General features: G+C 47.0%; 1 protein-coding gene across 2 annotated transcripts in view; it reads left to right on the forward strand.

Annotated features, from left to right (window-relative positions):
• Positions 1–17,843, forward strand: part of LOC111146148 (GTPase activating Rap/RanGAP domain like 3) — a 129,274-nt gene that overhangs the window by 34,354 nt on the left and 77,077 nt on the right. For both annotated transcript variants that reach the window (XM_022501568.1, XM_022501569.1), the window contains one exon: positions 12,625–12,699. In XM_022501568.1, the coding sequence (XP_022357276.1) occupies positions 12,625–12,699 (75 nt within the window). The remainder of the gene's footprint in view (positions 1–12,624; positions 12,700–17,843) is intronic.

Below are 17,843 nucleotides of genomic sequence, written 5' to 3' on the forward strand. Positions count from 1 at the left end.
CATCCAGTCTCCTAGCAAACCCTGTTGGATTTATGCCCTAGACAGCTTTCATGGCTAGATTGCTCTCTATTCACAGGGTTGGGCACATACAATGCCAAACAGCCTTTTGAGTGGTGGGGAGATAGATACACGCGTACGCATGTGTGCATATGTGTATATGTGTATGTATGTTCATGGTAATATATATGTGTACATGTGTGTATACTAACTCAAATTCCACACCCACCTGATGAGGTATTACTACCCCCATTTTACTAGAGAGATAACTAAAGTTCAGAGAGATTAGTAACTTGTTCAGGGTAGAACTTGTCCCCCCAGCTTATCCCAGTAGGTTCTGTTTACCAAGAAGTTCTGTTATCTTGCTGTGTGATGGCCTCTTCCAATGCCTTTCAAACTTTATTGTTCATAAAAGTCACTTGAGGAGTTTGTTTAAACTTCAGGCCCTGACTCATTATGTCTGGGTAGGCTGAATGGTATACAGTTTTTACAAGCTTCCATAATGGAAGTGACTTTAAAGTCTTTACATGGTTTACATTTGATCTGTTAAGGAGACAGGAAAAAGAAAAGAGCAGGAATGTTTGCTTCTGTGTACTGCCTTCTTAGTGTGACATTTATGTCATTTCCTCCTTCCCTGAGCTTCTGGCACTTCGTCTCGTCTCCCTGACATCTCGAAGCTTCCGTTCCACCAGTTTTGATAAGATTACATCCAGGTTGTCAGAATGCTCAGCTGTAATTAACCTGAGTCTGGGGGCTTTGATTTCCTTAATGCCATGAAGAGTTCTTTCCCAAATACTCAGCTCTGTCAACATCATCTTGAGGCTTTCAAACAAACAACCTTCAGCATCTCTCCCTTGTTTATGGAATAAAGAAAGAAACTGTTTAGCCTGACATTTAAGGCTTTCACACAGCCTCTCTCCAGCCTGTCTTTGGAACCTTTGCTTATATGGCCCGTGATCCATCCCAACATGCCTTTACCCACCATTACCCAGGCCCTTGGGGCCTCTTTATGGCTCTCTTTCCTTCTGAAATACCTTCTTGAAATAGGTGTCTCTTTTCCAAGCAGCCTTACCTGATCCCCCAATGGGAAAGTCATCTTTTAACTGTTAGAACCCTCCATTTCTTGGGGCACCTGGGTGGCTCAGTCAGTTAAGTGACTCTTGATTTCGGCTCAGGTCATGATCTCAGGGTCATGAGAGCCCTGTGTGGAGCCTGCCTAGGATTCTCCCTCTCCCCTCTCCATCTCCCCTCTGCCTCTGCCTTTCGCCCCCCCTGCCCACCTCCACCTCTCGCTCTCTCACAAAATTTTTAAAAAGAACCCCAATTCCCTTGCCTTTCTCTGTGGCACCTGTTGTATTTTACACTGTGATTAGTTGTGGGCATTTCACCTTTTCTAGACAGCAGGGCTCATGCTTCTTTCATTGTGGTTGTGTCTCCAATGGAATTAACTCACAGCCAGAGGTCCACGTACTAGCTTAAAGATCAGTTTTGCTAAAAATCTAGTGTCTGATAAATTTTTTCTTCTTAGATTTTTTTATATTGCTTCCCAGTCTTTGTGTGTGTGTGTGTGCATGCCAGCACACTTCTAAATATACTCCTCTGATTATAAAGGGAATGCATGTTCATCATAGAAAATTTGAAATATACTGAAAAGCACAGGAAAATTAAATTAATCTGTAATCCTACCACCTAGAGGTAATCACTGTTAAGATTTACTGTATGTCCCCTTAGAAATTAAATTTATATACAAAGTGGGTTTGTATATTTTATTGGTATCTTTACTTTAAAACAAAGTTTAATCTTTCTGAAGATGTAGATGCTCTTCCACAAACAACTTTTTACTCCTCCCATCCAAATGCCTTTCTCCCTTGTATCTGATGCCATTGGCTGTGACCTCCAGAACCAATACCACAGGGTCCTTGTCCTGGAGTTCCGGGGAAGTGAAGGTATCTCTTCTCAGTCATTACAGATCTGAGACTCCGGAGTAATGGCTTCCGCAAGAATAACTTGGCTGGTTTTAAAGCTTCCAAATGATCACCTTTTTCTCTTAAAACTGTACAAATTCTGATCCGATACTATATTCATTTCATAGGCCCGCAGTCACAAATGGCAACAAACTGGATAGCTTAGAACAACAGAAATGGATTCTTTCTCAGTTCTGGAGGCTGGAAGTCCAAAATCAACATGACCACAGGCCATGCTCCTTCTCAGAAGGTTCTAGGGAAAAATCATTCCTTGTTTCTTCCTGCTGCCTGCAATCTTGGCCATCCTTCAGGCTTGTAGCCAGCTCATTCTGGGCTCATTCCAAGGCCTTCTTCCCTGCATCTCGGGGTCTGCAACCCCCTCTCGTCTCTTGTGAAGACACCAGCCATTGGATTTCAGTCCCACCCAAATCCAGTATGACCTCATCTTAACTTATTCAATCATATCATATGACATGAATCATATCTTACCCTCTTTGCAAATAAGGGCAGGTTCTGAGATTCCGGATGGACGTAAATTTGTGGGGATACCATTCAACCCAGTGTGGTTAGCTTGAAGCCCTGGGGAATTTATTTTCTTTCTTGATGACCTTTCCTGCCTGGATTTTTCTCAGATCTTCTTCTTCTTCTTTTTTTTTTTACTATTTTATTTATTTATTTGACAGACAGAGATCACAAGTAGGCAGAGAAGCAGACAGGGAGAGAGGAGGAAGCAGGCTCCCTGATGAGTAGAGAGCCCGATGCGGGGCTCCATCCCAGGACCCTGGGATCATGACCCAAGCCGAAGGTAGAGGCTTTAACCCACTGAGCCACGCAGGCGCCCCTCTCAGGTCTTCTTCTTCATTCTTTTATTTTAAAGTTTCCTGTAACTTCTCCATGTGTTTCTTTTTTCATTAATTTTGCCTAAAACATTGCATTTCTTTGATTCTTAGTCTCTGGTCTTTTTTTTTTTTTTAATTTTTATTTATTTATTTGTCAGAGAGAGTAAGAGAGCATGCACAAGCAGGGGGAGAGGCAGACAGAGGGAGAAGCAGGCTCCCCACCAAGCAAGGAGCCCATGCGGGACTCGATCCCATGATCCTGGGATCTTGACCTGAGCCAAAGGCAGCTGCTTAACCAACTGAGCCACCCAGGCACCCCTTAGTCTCTGTCTTATGTCAGGGATGAATATTGTCTTCTGCTGTGTCTTTGATTATTGTTCATTTCCCCCTACACACACAAACAGTAAGAAAGGTCTTTTTCTGTCCTTTATAACTGTCTTTTCTCTCTCATTGTTTTCGTTTCATTTAGTTCCTTTTCATTGTGGGGAAGCCTCTTAAATAAAGAGTTTATTTACTGTTGCTGTTTTCTACAATGAACATTTTGCTTCCCATCAACAGGGATGTTGATCCTGCATTTGCGTTTTTTGGTCCTCTTTTTTTTAACCCTTTCCCCAAATTTTATATACCTGATGCAAAGCTCATGTCTTCTGTTTTACTGAGGACAACAACTACTTTTCTGAAATTTTATTTTGGTTTAGAGTAAAAACATGGTGTGCTTTCCTTTCTAGTTTCCAAGACCATCTGTGGCAATTTTTTTTCATAGCTCCCATGTTGGATTGTTTTGCTTTGTTTCGTTTTTAATAAAATCTTCAAATAAAAACAAAGAGCTGTTTGGACCTTGTATTTTTCAACAGACAGAATATATGACTGGCCATCAGCTCTCATTGTCCTTTTGGGTGCCGTAGCTTCTCTGAGCTGACGAGCTGAATGGCCAGTGGTTGTGCAGAGCTCCCTGATCAATGTCGAGTGTCTAGCTGGTGTTTATCTTGTAAGCTCTGCTGGAGGGAGATAGGATGTTCTCCACACTTGGCTTTGGCTGCTCTGAACCAGTGGTGGCTCCAGAATTTATATGTACAGCAGGGGCTGGGGTGGGGAGAGGGGGACAGATAGCAGTCTGGTTGGAAGAGGAGTATGGAAGTAATGTATGCTCAACTCTTTACCTAAGCTTGAGAAAATGGTATCTGTGTGGATTAAAGAATACAATGGAGATGATCATGAGACTGAATTTTTCCCCGCCCCAGTCGCCCTTGGGCATCATGGCAAAACTGTATGTGCTCCCCAGGAAGCCCTGTTCCAGGACTCCTCTTGTCTTTCTCCCTACCTGGAGTGCCAATATGGCGGCAGCTACCTCAAAATGCAGCACCCGCGCCGTGTGAGGATGACTCCCGGTATCTTATTGTCATTCTTCATATAGATCCAATGTCTCTCAGCCAAGATGAAACCACGGTGGGACAGATAAAATGCCCTCCAGCTTCCTGTGCTGACCGCAGAATTGTTCTGTGTCAGGCAACAATGTCAGTGACCAAATGTGTTTCTCCATTCTTCTCCATCGGCCCTAGAATAAGTAGAAAATGTCCTGAAATCTTGGCCAGAGGATGGGCAGTCTTCCTTTGGACTCATGAGTTGTCTTCTTTTGTGCTGAATCCTCACAGGTATTTTATGGGGAAGCTGAGCATCAGGGACTGACAGTGAGATATTATTTTAATGAGGAAACCAAGACAGGTTTTGAGGTGGAGGGTCAAAGGACGGCACTCATCCCGACGGGTCTCGGTGAAACAGGTAGAGAGGCCGTCATCTCTCTGAAGAAAGGGTGTATCTGCGTGACTGACAAGCCAGGGCCAAGGTGGGAGACTTAATGGAACGTGAGAAAGGAATTCAGGAGAAAGGACCCAGTCTAGCCAGGGTCAAGTAGCCTGAGTCTGCTGCCGGCCTAGCCTCGTCTTTGAACACAGAAGGAAAAGAGAGGGAATGTCTTTGGTAGCAAGCAGGTGGTTGAGGCTGGGGCTTGAGGCAGGGGGCACAGGGACAGGTTGGCAGGACAGGAGACCTGTGTGTTGGGGAATGCAGCATTGACGTAACCCACCACAGGCCCCAGCCCGAACCAAGCCCTAAAACGCCAAAGTGGGTCACAAGCCAGTTCTGTGACAACCGAGCTCTGCCGGTGCAGGGGAGCGCGCGTGGGCGACAAAGCCATGAAGTAAGTGAGGTCATCGGATTTGAGAAAGCAGAGCACGTGTGCTCAAGACAGCAGGTGAATCGCTGTGACAGACGCTGCGTTTACCGAGGATGGTCGCCAAGGAGGATGATGGCACTAAAGAGTCTGAGCCCGGATCTGAGGCCTCGGTGGTTTTCCTTCAGTCAACATCCGCCATCCCGGCTGGACCAACCCGGATGCTCCAGTGCCCCAGCCCACGAGGCTTTTCCCTGGCCCTTGGCACAGGCAGAGCAGGATCAGGGGAAGAGAGGGAGGAAGAGAGCGTCTCCAGCGCCCACCCCACTCCTTGCCTCTCCTGCAGGCAGCGGCAGTGCACCAGGAGGGACCAGGACACGGGCCCAGGAGCCGCATCTCCAGGCAAAGGATGCCTCATTCTGCCCAGCTTTAGGCCCATCGACCCCAGCTCCACGCCATTTTTTTTTCCTTTCTTTTTACTGAAACTTGGTTAACACGCAGTGTTATATTCATTTCAGGCGCACAAAATACCGATTCTGCAATTGTTTTGAATGGAAACATTTATACTTTCTTTCATCCCGTCTGAGCAGTGCCTTCGAAGTCAGGTGTGTGTGTCTGGGTGGGTGTATGTGTGTCCGTGATTTGCATAGACAGTCTCAGATGGGTCTTCTGGACTCGTATTTGTGGTTTAAAAAAAAAAAAAAAAATCTTCTGTTGGAAATCATTTCTCAAAGGCCCTGTACACCTTCCAGAATAAATTTCATTACAGCAATGGAAGCTTCTCCACGTCGCCCCCCCGACCCCCCGGCAGAGTTTGTCTCTTCAGCCTCTGACCTCCCCCAGCACCCGGTTCTTGCTACTGTTACGACGTTTAACCAGATTGTGCGATGATTTATCTGTTTATATGTTTGTTTCTCTCCCACCAGGCTCCGGCTCCTCCAGGGCAACGATCAAGCTGCATTTGTCTTTCTAAGTCCAGCAGTTAGTATGGGCCCTGAAAAATAGGTTCTCGTGAACGTTTGCTAGAGAGACAAATGTTTAAGCAGAGCTTCCAAGCATTTAAATTCAGCATTAAAAGGTTCAATCAGGGGCGCCTGGGTGGCTCAGTGGGTTAAAGCCTCTGCCTTTGGCTCAGGTCATGGTCTCAGGGTCCTGGGATCGAGCCCTGCATTGGGCTCTCTGCTCAGTGGGGAGCTTGCTTCCTCCTCTCTCCCTGCCTGCCTCTTTGACTACTTGTAATCTCTGTCTATCAAATAAATAAATAAAATCTTTTTTAAAAAAGTTCAATCATACTAAGTCTAATAATCAGAGCATTTTATAATCATCATTTGTTTCTAATATTCATATATGTTGTCATGATATTTATTGAGTATTCCCTATGTCCAGGCACTGTTCTGGGCTCATTACATATTTTATATTATTGAATGTTCTCCACGAGCCTGGAAGTGGCTACAATCATTGTCCCTATTTTAGAGACAAAAAAAGGCATCGTTAAAAAAAAAAAAAAAGGCATCATTTAGGAGGAAAAATTAAGTGATTTGCCCAAGGTTACATGACTACTAAGTATAGAACTGAAATCTGAACCTAAGCAATTGGGTGCCAAAATCCACACTCAGAACCACTTGTTGTAAAGAAAGGAGATGGGGAAGGGAGGGTGTAGAAATTTGAAATATTATTTTTCTAAGATGTACCTTATATTAACTTTTTGAGATTTTTTTTTCCCAGGTTAAACTACTATTTCTGTGATTTATGTACCTGACTGTGACCTCTGTAGAGTGCCTGGTAACAGAGGTCACAGGGAATCCTAGCACTACTTTAGAAAGGAAACAGACACCAGCCCAAAGAAACAAAGCAATTAAGTAGAAAGAGAAAAAACCTTTTTTTAAAAAAAAATTATGTATTCATATTAACTTAGGAAATATTCTTACTTAATTGCCAATAATATTAAATGAATAATACTCTTATTTACAGTAGTTAATGAATAACATTTTATGCTTCCTGTTTCTTCTTTTAAATTAATTTGTTAAATCATACAACTGAATATAATTGGTTGGATAGTACTTTTTCCAGAAATAAAACATCTGATGCATTGAACACAGCTTAGTGTTAAATGAATCCATTTACACTTTGGCTGAGTTTGGACCAACACCTCTACTCAAGATGTGAAATTACCATGAATTTCCACTGTTTATAGTGTATTTAACTAACTCTCAGCAGAAACCAGTTTGATCACGGTCGCCCAGCACCGCCTCCACGTCCAGCCTCTCTCAGTTCCACCCGACTGCGCTTTCTGTGACTATGGAAATTTGGGATTTGTACTGTCCTGCCGAGTAGCCACATGACAGCGTTGAGCACCTGCATGTCAGTAGTGCTACCGAGGAACTGAGTGGGGTTTTTTTATTTTATTGTAAGTAATGTAAAATTTATTTATTTATTTATTTATTTATTGACAGAGAGATAGAGATCACAAGTAGGCAGAGAGACAGGCGTGGGGGGGGTGGGGAGCAGCCTTCCTGCCGAGCAGAGAGCCCTATGTGTGGGGCTCGATCCCAGGTCTCTGAGATCATGATCTGAGCCGAAGGCAGAGGCTTAACCCACTGAGCCACCCAGGTGCCCCAGTAACGTAAAATTTAAATGGGCCTCATGGCCACGGCCCCCAACAGTGGGGGAACTCTGAAGGAATCCCTCACGGGTCAAATGATCATTTGTTTCGCCTCTTCTCTTCTTTCTCTTTCTCTCCAACCATCTTCCTCAGCACCGCCCTTCCTTTGGTGTGTGACTGAATCAGAGAGGTCAGACAAAAGGAAGGAAAAGAAAAGAAAAACCCTGCCCTCTTTTCTTAGTATTACTGATGTGATGCTTATGTGAACACCCTGTCTGTGCACTTCTGCATCAAAACAAGTGCCAAAGGATTCTGCTGCTCTCTTCTTAGAGGGAACGCTCCTCGGCTGCCTCCCTGTGAGTGAGCGGGCTGTCCTGTGGGGATGGGGCCCTTGCCTCCTCGGGAGCGCCCCCCCCACCTCACCAGCCCAGCCAGGGCCCCCTCTGTGTTCTAACTACCGCCCCAGTTCTACAAGCAGGTACTTTAGGTTTCTTTCTCTTCGGAAGCCAGTTTTCATTATGTATATTTCCTGGAAAATGTCCATTTTGTGGAAGGTTCTGATAACGCTTGCACTATCTCAAGAAGCATTGTCATGCTTTAAAAAAATCACTTCTTCGTAGGTATGTTTTCCTTATTATCACTCTGTGTTTATGTTTGACCTTTGCTTTTTAAAATCAGACTTGCTGGTGATTTCTTGAAAGTGTTTATTGATTGTACTGTCTTTTTGAATCTATAATTTCTGCTCTGATCTTTTATTGATTACTTGCCCTTCCTTTCCTTGGGAGTTGTGCACTGCATTTTTGGTATCTCCTAGAGGAAAAGTTGAGGCACCTTCCCCATCTAAAGGGCCTCGCTCGCCACATGCCACCCAGGATTTGGACCCACCTTCAAGGGGAGAGAATTAAGTCAAACAGCCACCTTAAGGGAAACGGGTCTGGCCATGTGTACAGGGCATTCCGTCCCTATAGAACACGGGGTCCATACCACACTGGCAGGGCTGGGCCACGGGGCTTCTAGATTATGTGGTATTAGACGTTCAGATAGGTGCTAGTAGACATTATTTTATTCCTGAGTCAAATCTTCCAACAAAGGGGAGAGTTTCGATTTTCTGTAGCTGTAATTGACCAGATCACAGGTATGAGGAATAATAGAAAATTACCGACAGAAACAGCTTCTCTTCTGCATTAAAAGGATTTTTTTCCTGTGTTGTTATTCTTCTCATCCCCAAGTTCACCGGAGCACTGTCTCCTCTCACATCGGCTGGTGTGCTGGTCCTCTGCAGGCCACAGCCAGCATGGTGTCTGGTGCTTTACATAGCCAGCTGCCCGAACCGGCTGTGAGGGGGAGCCCTGGGACTGCCATTCGGTCAGCCAGTACCAGGTCACTCATGACTGGCGAGTCCCCTGCCCAGCTCCGGCCCTAACCCCCATGCTCACCTCAGGCAGGCCCTGTTGGCAGTCGCTCATGGTATTAGCCGGATGTGCTGGGTCTGATTCTGTTACCAGCAGCCCGACTTGCCCTTGCACGTGGTGATTCGCTGATCGTTCCTGCACGGTAGACCCGGCAGGATGTCCTTGAAATTTCTTGCGTGAGTCATGAACCTCTGGTTTCCAGGGCTGTGTAGATCTTACCCCCAGTTTCATATTCCTTTGGTCATTTCGGTAGGAATTAGGCCTTGATTTAGTCACAGATTTCTTATTCGGTAAGCATGTAGTGGACATCTATACCGTGTCGGACAGGGTCCTTCATTCTGGGAGTGCGGTGGTGAGAAAAACAAGCCATCAGGGTCTCCGTGGGGCTTATCATTGGGGCACAGGGGAGCACAGAAGGAGAAGCGGCATGAGTCCCGTAGTAACACAAAGAAACGTAAATCACAGCTCCCAGGAGCCCTGAGGTCGGCAAAGTCCCCTGCAGTAGAGAGGGCAGTGAACGTGGAGGAGGAGTTCTTTAGGGGAAGATGGGAGAGGGCCTTCTGAGCAAGGGAGTCCCCTGCACTCTGGGCCCCTGGTGGAAAGGAGCAGGGTGCTGGGACAGATGTGGGTCTGTGGGACACTCAAATTTGTAGTTTGCCGAAATTGCCCGGCGGTGTACGGATCGGGTCGGAGATGGTGGATGGGTGCTTGCTCAGCCTGGTGTAGGAGGCAGGTGCGTCCATCTGGGTGAAAGACGACAGTGACATGGGTGCAGACGGTGGTGGCGGAGATGGTAAAGGTGTGAGGGTCAAACATGTCAGCCTGAAGCCCAAGTTCCGTGCCTGTGGGCTTAAGATCAGAGGGAGCCAAATTCCTTCCAGCCATCAGATCATTAAATGTGTTCTTCCTTTCTGCTTCTTGAACCTTTGAAGCAAAAGAAGCAATTAACTTCTTGTTCTAATCTCACCACAGGAAAGGGCTTTATTGCCTCTGCCTGGCTGTGTCTGGAATGTAGTGGTGGAGATTTTATTTTTGTTCGGTGAAAGAATGAGTGAATCGGTGAATGACTGTCAGCTCTCCTCCCAGGCCTTTGAGTCCTGGTTGAAATTAGCTATAATGAATCCACCAACCTCTAATTCAGGCAAGCACGTGTCCCCCTGTCTCTTTATACACCTGTGTCAGGTGTATAATTGATGGCAGGTCTCTTTTCTCTCTAGATGGGATCTCAGAACACTTCTCCCAAAGCCCTTGAGGCAGCCTACGCCAAGAACACTTGACTTGAAACCTATTTGCTATAACCTGTATTTTAATATTTTAACAGACAATGAGTAGAAGCTCACAAGCAAAGAGGAAACTGACACTGAGTCCTCTGTGCTTCCCCCATGATAACGGCAATGACCCCAGGAGACCTTCATTCATCTTGTTCTTGTACTTGAGAATTGGCCTCTCTAAACTAGGAAACAGTCCACCAGACCTCACTTCTGACATTGACTGCAGAGTACGGGGTTCCCCGGGGCCGCTCTCAGGTTCAATAATTTGCTAGAAGGAGACTCACAGATTATAGTGAAAGCTGTTAGGCTCACTTACGCTTTATTACAGCAAAAGGATACAGATTAAGATCAGCCAAGGGAACGGACGCATAGAACAGAGGCCAGGAGAGTTCCAAATGCAGAGCTTCCCAGCTGTCCTCTCCCAGTGGGCTCACGGACAGAACTAAACCCTCCTGTCAGTGACGTGTGACGGTATATGGACTGGGACAGCTCACCTGAGCCTTCGTATCCAGATCTGATACCGTGTAACCCAGAGTACCCCTTGCCCACAGGTCAGGTGTTTCTCCTGTGTGGCTCAAAGACCCCAGTAAACAGACACTCCTGCAGGACATTCCCAGGGCTTGGAGGTGACTTCTCAGGAGCCAAGGGCAAAGGCCAGAGCTCTCCGGGACGGGGCTAAATTCTTTACCACACAGCCTCTGTTGCTCATCTTTGGTTTACGAACTATGTAATAATCTGATGCCATAAACAGCTAAACATATACGTAACAATATTTTTATTTGTTTTTAGAAATGATTTTGCAGGATAAAATTTAGGTTGAAAACCTGGGCCTTTTCATGGACATTCCACAGAGGACCGTTAGGTGGGGCAGTGGTTAGGTGAGGGTGATGGGTTTCTGAAGTCCGGCTGCCTGTGTTCACATCCCAGGCCTCCCAGGTACTAACTAGGATATGACCATGGCTGATTATTTTACCTTCCTCTGCCTCAGTTTCCTTATTGGTAGATGAGAACAATGATGGTATCCACCCATGTTGCTATTTTGTGAGTTAAATGAGAGAATGTTTGTGAAGACCAGAACGGTGCATGGCTTCTAGAAGCGCTCAGTAAAAATTACACACTATTATTTCTATATTTATCGTGAAAAAGATTTATCTGCCTTTTGCAAATAATTTTCCTTGGGAAGGTTTGTAGAGTTTCCCCGTGGTTTTTCCATTTTCACACTTCCATATCTCTGACCACGAGTGAAAATAGGAGATAATCATCTTTCTTAAGAAATCGTGTTATCGGATGCCTGGGTGGCTCAGTGGGTTAAGCCTCTGCCTTCGGCTCAGGTCATGATCTCAGGGTTCTGGGATCGAGTCCCGCATCGGGCTCTCTGCTCAGCAGGGAGCCTGTTTCCCTTCCTCTCTCTCTGCCTGCCTCTCTGCCTACTTGTGATCTCTGTCTGTCAAATAAATAAATAAAATCTTTAAAAAAAAAAAAAAAGAAAGAAAGAAATCGTGTTATCTTTTTTACCAGGTAACTTTTCAGTTAGAAAGGTAGGAAATGTCTTCTCCCAGGGCAAGCGCATTCGAATGAGTCTGGGAAATGGAAATGCTTGGCAGATCTTGGCTACAAATTGTGGGCAGATTTAAAGGTTAAAAAAAGACATGTCATTTTCCCAAGTTGCTACTGAGAAATCTAGGAGATTTGGGAGAAAATAAGTTAAATCTCGAGTCAGTAATTTTAGGACTGATGCGCGAGTCCCGCTCTCCCTCATCTCGTCCTACCAGTGAGCTCCTTGAAGACTGTCTATTTGCAAGCATCGTGTTGCCAGAGCTCAGATAGAGCCTGCCTGCCTTGGAAGGGGCTAATTGGCCTTTTGGAGACCATTTAAAACTGAATGAAGCACAAGAGCTTTCTGTGACGTTAGCAGAGCCTTGAGCTCGTGCCAGCCATTAATTGTTTTTCAGGCTTTCCTGTGAAGACGGCCGAACTTGAGACTTGGCTTTCGGTTTTGCCATCTGTGAGCTGCCCTTGTCCACGTGTGACGCGTATTAAGATTGTTTTTCCAGGGAGCATTGCTTTGTCATTTCTCGGGATTGGAATAGGTTCACATTTAGATTTTATTGAAAACGTTCACATGCAGATTTGTTGCTCTTGGTTTCCTACTCTCGCGGGTTAGGGGGCCGTCACTCCGCAACTTCCTGAAGACTGTGGAGACCAACCGTGTGAGGCCTTGGTGGACAGAGCTTCAGAAAGACCCATTAGCTTCTGGGCTGGGCCCTCCAGCTGTCGTTCCTTGGATTTGGCTGACGTAGGACAGATACAGACAGACAGAAGAGGCTTTGCGGCCCAGCTCCCTAACTGATTGCTCTCTTGTCCCCTAGCTTATTTCCAGTGATGCTGATGGCGCCATCCAAAGGGCCGGAAGATTCAGAGTGGAAAATGGCTCTTCAGATGAGGTAAGGGAGCCCCCCACCAGCCTCCACCCCACCCCCCTCTATTGTCACCAAGCACATGATTATAGCACCTGGGTTACAGCACTGAACAGTTGGTGATGCTCGTTACTGCACAAGACTTGCCTCAGTGCAGATTGGGAAGGGCTCAGTGGAACTCTTCAGAGCCTCACCGGAAGAAGACATGAAGGGAAAATGCCATTGTTCTCTGTATGGAAGGTGCTATTAATAGGGTGAGGGGGTGTACTCTTTCAAAGATCTATAGTAAAGCCCGGGACATTAAGGTGGTCTGCCAGCCATGGGACCAAAGAAGAATTCACAGCCGGGTCACCCTTTGTGGGGGGTCCCAGAAGCCCAGCTCTCCCCCTCTGCTAAGCTGCTCAGCTCAGCATCGCCCTACAAGCAACACAGCGTCCAGGAGAGAGATGCAAAAGTTACTATAATTACCAAATGTCATCTTTATCCAGGGAAGACACCAGGAAAGGTGTCTGCCCACCATCCTTGGGCCCAAGCCCTCTTTCAGGGGTCTCTCGGTCTTCCCTGCTGCTGGCCGCAGGGACTCAACTTGCTTGTGTTTCTTCTTCAGACTTCCACTGCCCATCCTGCCCCTTGAGGTCTACCCCCCAAATTGCAGAGTGTGGTGTGAGCCCTGGTGTTTTCCATCTCTGTTACCTACCTCCCTGAGAGGTAGGCTGTCAGAGTGCTTTAGCACCCCTGCCCCAACTTTGGAATCAAACAGGTCTGGGCTCAAGTTTTCACTCCCCCATCTCCTAGCTATATGATCCTGGGCAAGTAATAGCCCAGCTTTTCTGAGCCTTGGTTTCTTCATCTATAAGATGGATAGTGTCTCAGGATTATTAGAAGGAATCAGCGAATCAAGCTTGTAAAGCGTTCAGCACTGTGCCTGCCATATTGTTAGCAGTCAGGAAGTGACAACAGGAAGTGACGATGGTGGGTTTGTTAACATAACTACTGCCATATTGCCAGCCTTGCTTTCCCGACCACCTCCTTGATCAGATTCCTGAGGAAGGGCTATGGGTTTAACTTGAAAGTCCACAGCATTTGGAAGTCATTTCTCATCTTCAGCTTTGGCCTTCACTTCCCATACCCAGACATGGGACCTTTGCCATTGCTCTGTGAGGTGCAAGGAGGCCGTCCCATCTTAGGCTGGACTCCTGAAGAAGTGCCCATGTACTTCTCATCCACAGTGATGTCAACTGAGCCACACAGAAGAAGGATGTCCCTGGGGAATTTGTTTCTGAATCTTGGAAACAGCCCTCCCCAAATGGCCCAGCTCCTGAAATGAGATGGTCTTAGCACCACAGACTCGGGCAGCCCGCTGTGTGCCAGGAGCTAAGCCAGGAGCAGAAACAGAGGCCTCATTTTCCACTGCTCAGGAAGGTAGTAGCCACCGTGCTGAGTTTCTACTTTGAGAACCTTAAGTGCCAGGGGCCCCAGAGGTTGCCCTGCCTCCAGATGTCTTTGTGCTCCCCAAATTTTTGTAAACCTTTAGCCCAGCCTGAACCAAGCAAAGTGTGCTAGACTTCCCCAATGCCATGTAAGCAAAGCTCTGCCCCCTGCTGGAACCGGCGCCAGGAGGAGAGCCACCCTTCCTAAGAAAGACCTAAATGTGGTCCTAGGATCCCTGAACTCCCCTCACCCGGCTGTGTCCCCTGGCCCTGCCCCATCCCAAAGGACATGTTCTGGACCCATTCAGGGATTAGAACTCGCCTCTGGACGATCATGGGCAGGCGTGGCTCTAGAGTCAGACGACCTGGGTTCAGATGGCGAGTCCACAACGCACCAGCACGGTGACCGTGGGCAGCACTTAACATCTCTGAAACCATTCAGTGGAGTTATTGATTTCACAAATCACTGTGGTCTGTTGTGTCCAAAACCCAGTCCTGTCTCAGATTGCCTCTCTGGGAAAGACGATACCGAGGCTCAAACGCTGTTTTCAATTTTGTTTCTACCAGAGCCACTGAGCGTGCGTGCTTGGCTGGAGCTCGGTGGCTGTGTTTTATATCAATGGTCTTCCACTAAAAGCCTGCGGCCAGTGTTAATGTACACCCTGATAAAAGACCCGAGTGCACGTGAGACTCAGAGGGAAACCAACCCAGCTTTCTCGGAGTCCGATAAAGCCATCCGTGCACTAGAAGGCACCGTATTTGTAGCTGCTTAAAATTTTCAGGCACATGAAGAGACAGATTGCGAAGTAATTTCATTACTGGGTTGTTTCTCCTTTTGTTATTGCATTTTAACTCTGTTCTTTATACAGTACGGATCCTAGACCCTCATCAGATCCATGATTTGCAAAAATTCTCCCCCATTCTGCAGATCGCTTTTTCACTTCCTTGATTGTGTCCTTTGAAGCACAGACGTTTTAAAATGTAATGATGTCTCATCTACCTCGCTTTTCTTTTCTCTGCTCATGCTTTTCGTGTCATTTCTAAGAAGCATTGCCTAGTTCAAGGTGGCTCAGTCACTTCTTACACTTACTGTTCCATGGAAGACGGTGTCGGATTTGCCTTGCTTTCTTTCGATACAGTCAGGATAATGGTGTTACCATCTGTGGTAGATCATTTCACTGTGTGACATAGCGGGGGGCTCTGCCGTGTGATTTCACCGGGTAGCAACCTACTGTGTGTCCCTCTGTGCGTGGCCACCGAACAGTTGCAGGTATTGTTCTTGAAAATGAATTTTTAGGATTAATAGGAGGCCCAGGTTGAGTCTCCTTTTGGTAGGGCGTGTTAGATCATGAGTTAAAATAAATGCCTATTGGGTCTTTTTCTCAGTTCCTGACACTGAGCGGCCCAAACCTGTGAATTTCCTAAGTGCAGAGAGTGATCTGTGTGTCTTTTGTCATGTTAATGAAGTGACTTTTGGGAAACCCCTCAGGATGGGGGCTGGTCACCAGAGAAACCTCCCATACAGTTGTAGGGTTTGAACTTCCTTTTCCACCCCTGACCTCCAACCCTGGGGAGAAGAGAAGAGCCGAAGATTGAGTTCAGTTGTCAGTGGCCAATGAGTTAATAAAACACAATTTCATCTATGATTTAATCAATCAAAGCCTCCATAAAAATCCACAGGATGGGGGATCAGAGAGCTTCTGGTTTGGGGAGCACGGGGAGATTTGGGGAGCCCCACACCCTTCCCCATGCTTTGCCCTGTGCCTCCTCTCCTGAGTTATATCCTTTTATAATAAATCTAGTTAATAGTTAATCCAAGTTAGTAAAATGTTCCTCTTGAGTCGTGTAAGACACTCTAGCGAATTAATTGAAACCAAGGAGGGGGTCATTGGAGCCTCTGATCTATAGCTGGTTGTTCAGAAGCACAGGTGGGATGAGGCCTTCACCTGTGGGACCCGAGGCTGTCTTCAGGTAGATGGTGTCAGAACGGATTTGAATTTCAGAACCCCCAGCTGCTGAGAAATGCTTGTTGATGTGGGGAGAAAACACATATTGGAATTGATGTCAGAATCGGAGGGAGGGCTTGCACATTCTCTTGCCAGACACAGTAAACTAAATTCCCAGCGTGAGACTTTTCAAACTGCCCTGGTGATGTGGAACAGAGCTGCGTGTTTATGTGAAGGCTGGCTTGCGGGCACAACACCTCAGAGACACTCCTCGCTCAGCTCTCCTGGGCACTGACAACCTTCCCTGTAGCCTCTGAGGTGCAGGGGGTCTCTTTGGGTTCCCCTTTTCCTTGAATGTGTTTCCTTGAACGTGGGGCCCTTTTGGAGCTCCGGCATAATGGGGGGGGTCTCCTATTACACTGACCTGCTTCAGCGGATCTGGGGCTTTGATGCTTTGCCCTCTGGCCCCAGGAAGCCACCAAAACTCAAGTTTAGTTTTACCCAGACTGACAAATATCCTCAAGCTGAAAAAGATGGCTATGGTCCCCCTACCCCTCTGGGTTCCCACTTGCCTCTGTTTGGGCTGCCATTTCTGGACTACCTCGTGAGCACAGCAAGGGCTTTTAAGGAGATGATTTGAATATTTTTCGAGCAGTTTGAGTTTTTGCCACGGGAAGGTTAGTTGAATAACCTAGCCCACCATTACCAAAAACAAAAGTTGTATCAGGAGTGTCTTATCCCGTAACGTGTCATGTCATTCATTCAGCTCTCATTCATTGGATCCTTCCTCGGTGCCAACTAGTCTGTGCACTGGTGATGTAGGGGGTGGGTAGGATTGCTGAGCTTCCCGCCTGGTGCCCTTGCAGACCAGCGGGCGGAGGAGTCAGTGAACAGGTGCACAATAGCTAGGCAGAAAGCAAGTGTTGGCAAGTACTATGGGAAACCAGATCGGGGTGTGGCACCAAGTGAGAGGGAGAGCCCCACTTCGCTGCGATGGTCAAACAGGGCCTCCCCCGGGATGCCACAGTGAGCCCGAGGCCTCTGAGCTGTGCTTCTCAGACCACCAGGGATAAAGGACCCACTTTTTAATTTCTGATCTGTTGCAGAACTCAGTGTGGTCCTACTGTGCGCCCCAGCCCGCAGCACCCCCTTCACGGAACGCCCCTTCAAACTGAGTAACACCCTGATAGGTCTGGACTCTGTTTAAAGAAATGAACGCCCTGAGCATGACTTCGGTCACACGGTCATGTCAAAATGCTTGTAAAGCGTCCTCAATGCTTCTCTGTTGTTGTCCACATCATCACTGAGCGGGAAGAAGCCTGCAGATGAGTGCCCGTCCGTCCGCATTTCTCACTGCCTCGGAGGTCATCTAGGCCAGTCCCCCACCCAAGGCAAGAGCCCCTGCACCAGCTTCGCCCCAGTCAGCTCATCAGTCCCTGCTCGAATGTTTCGGCAGGAATGGGGAATTGCTCCCTACTTGATAGGTCGCTTCCCTCCGGACAGTGGCCAAGTGTCCTACGATTCAGTTAGGACATAACTACCCGAGTTAGCCCCGTAAGACGACCCTCACTTCAGACACCAGTTGCAAGTATCAGGTCGCCAGGTCACCCACACTTCTGTCCCACTTGGTTGTAAGGTCAGGCTTTCCCACAGCCCCCCCCACCCCAGGTTTAATAATTGGCTAAAATGACTCATAGAATTTAGGAAAGCCCTTCACTTGCTCTCCCGTTTACTACAAAGGATACAACTCAGGAACAGCCAGATGGGAGAGATGCCCAGAGCAAGGTTTTGGGGG

The sequence above is a fragment of the Enhydra lutris genome, unplaced genomic scaffold (assembly GCF_002288905.1).
Source record: "Enhydra lutris kenyoni isolate GAN:26980312 unplaced genomic scaffold, ASM228890v2 scaffoldscaffold13, whole genome shotgun sequence".
In the NCBI taxonomy this organism is placed as follows: domain Eukaryota; kingdom Metazoa; phylum Chordata; class Mammalia; order Carnivora; family Mustelidae; genus Enhydra; species Enhydra lutris.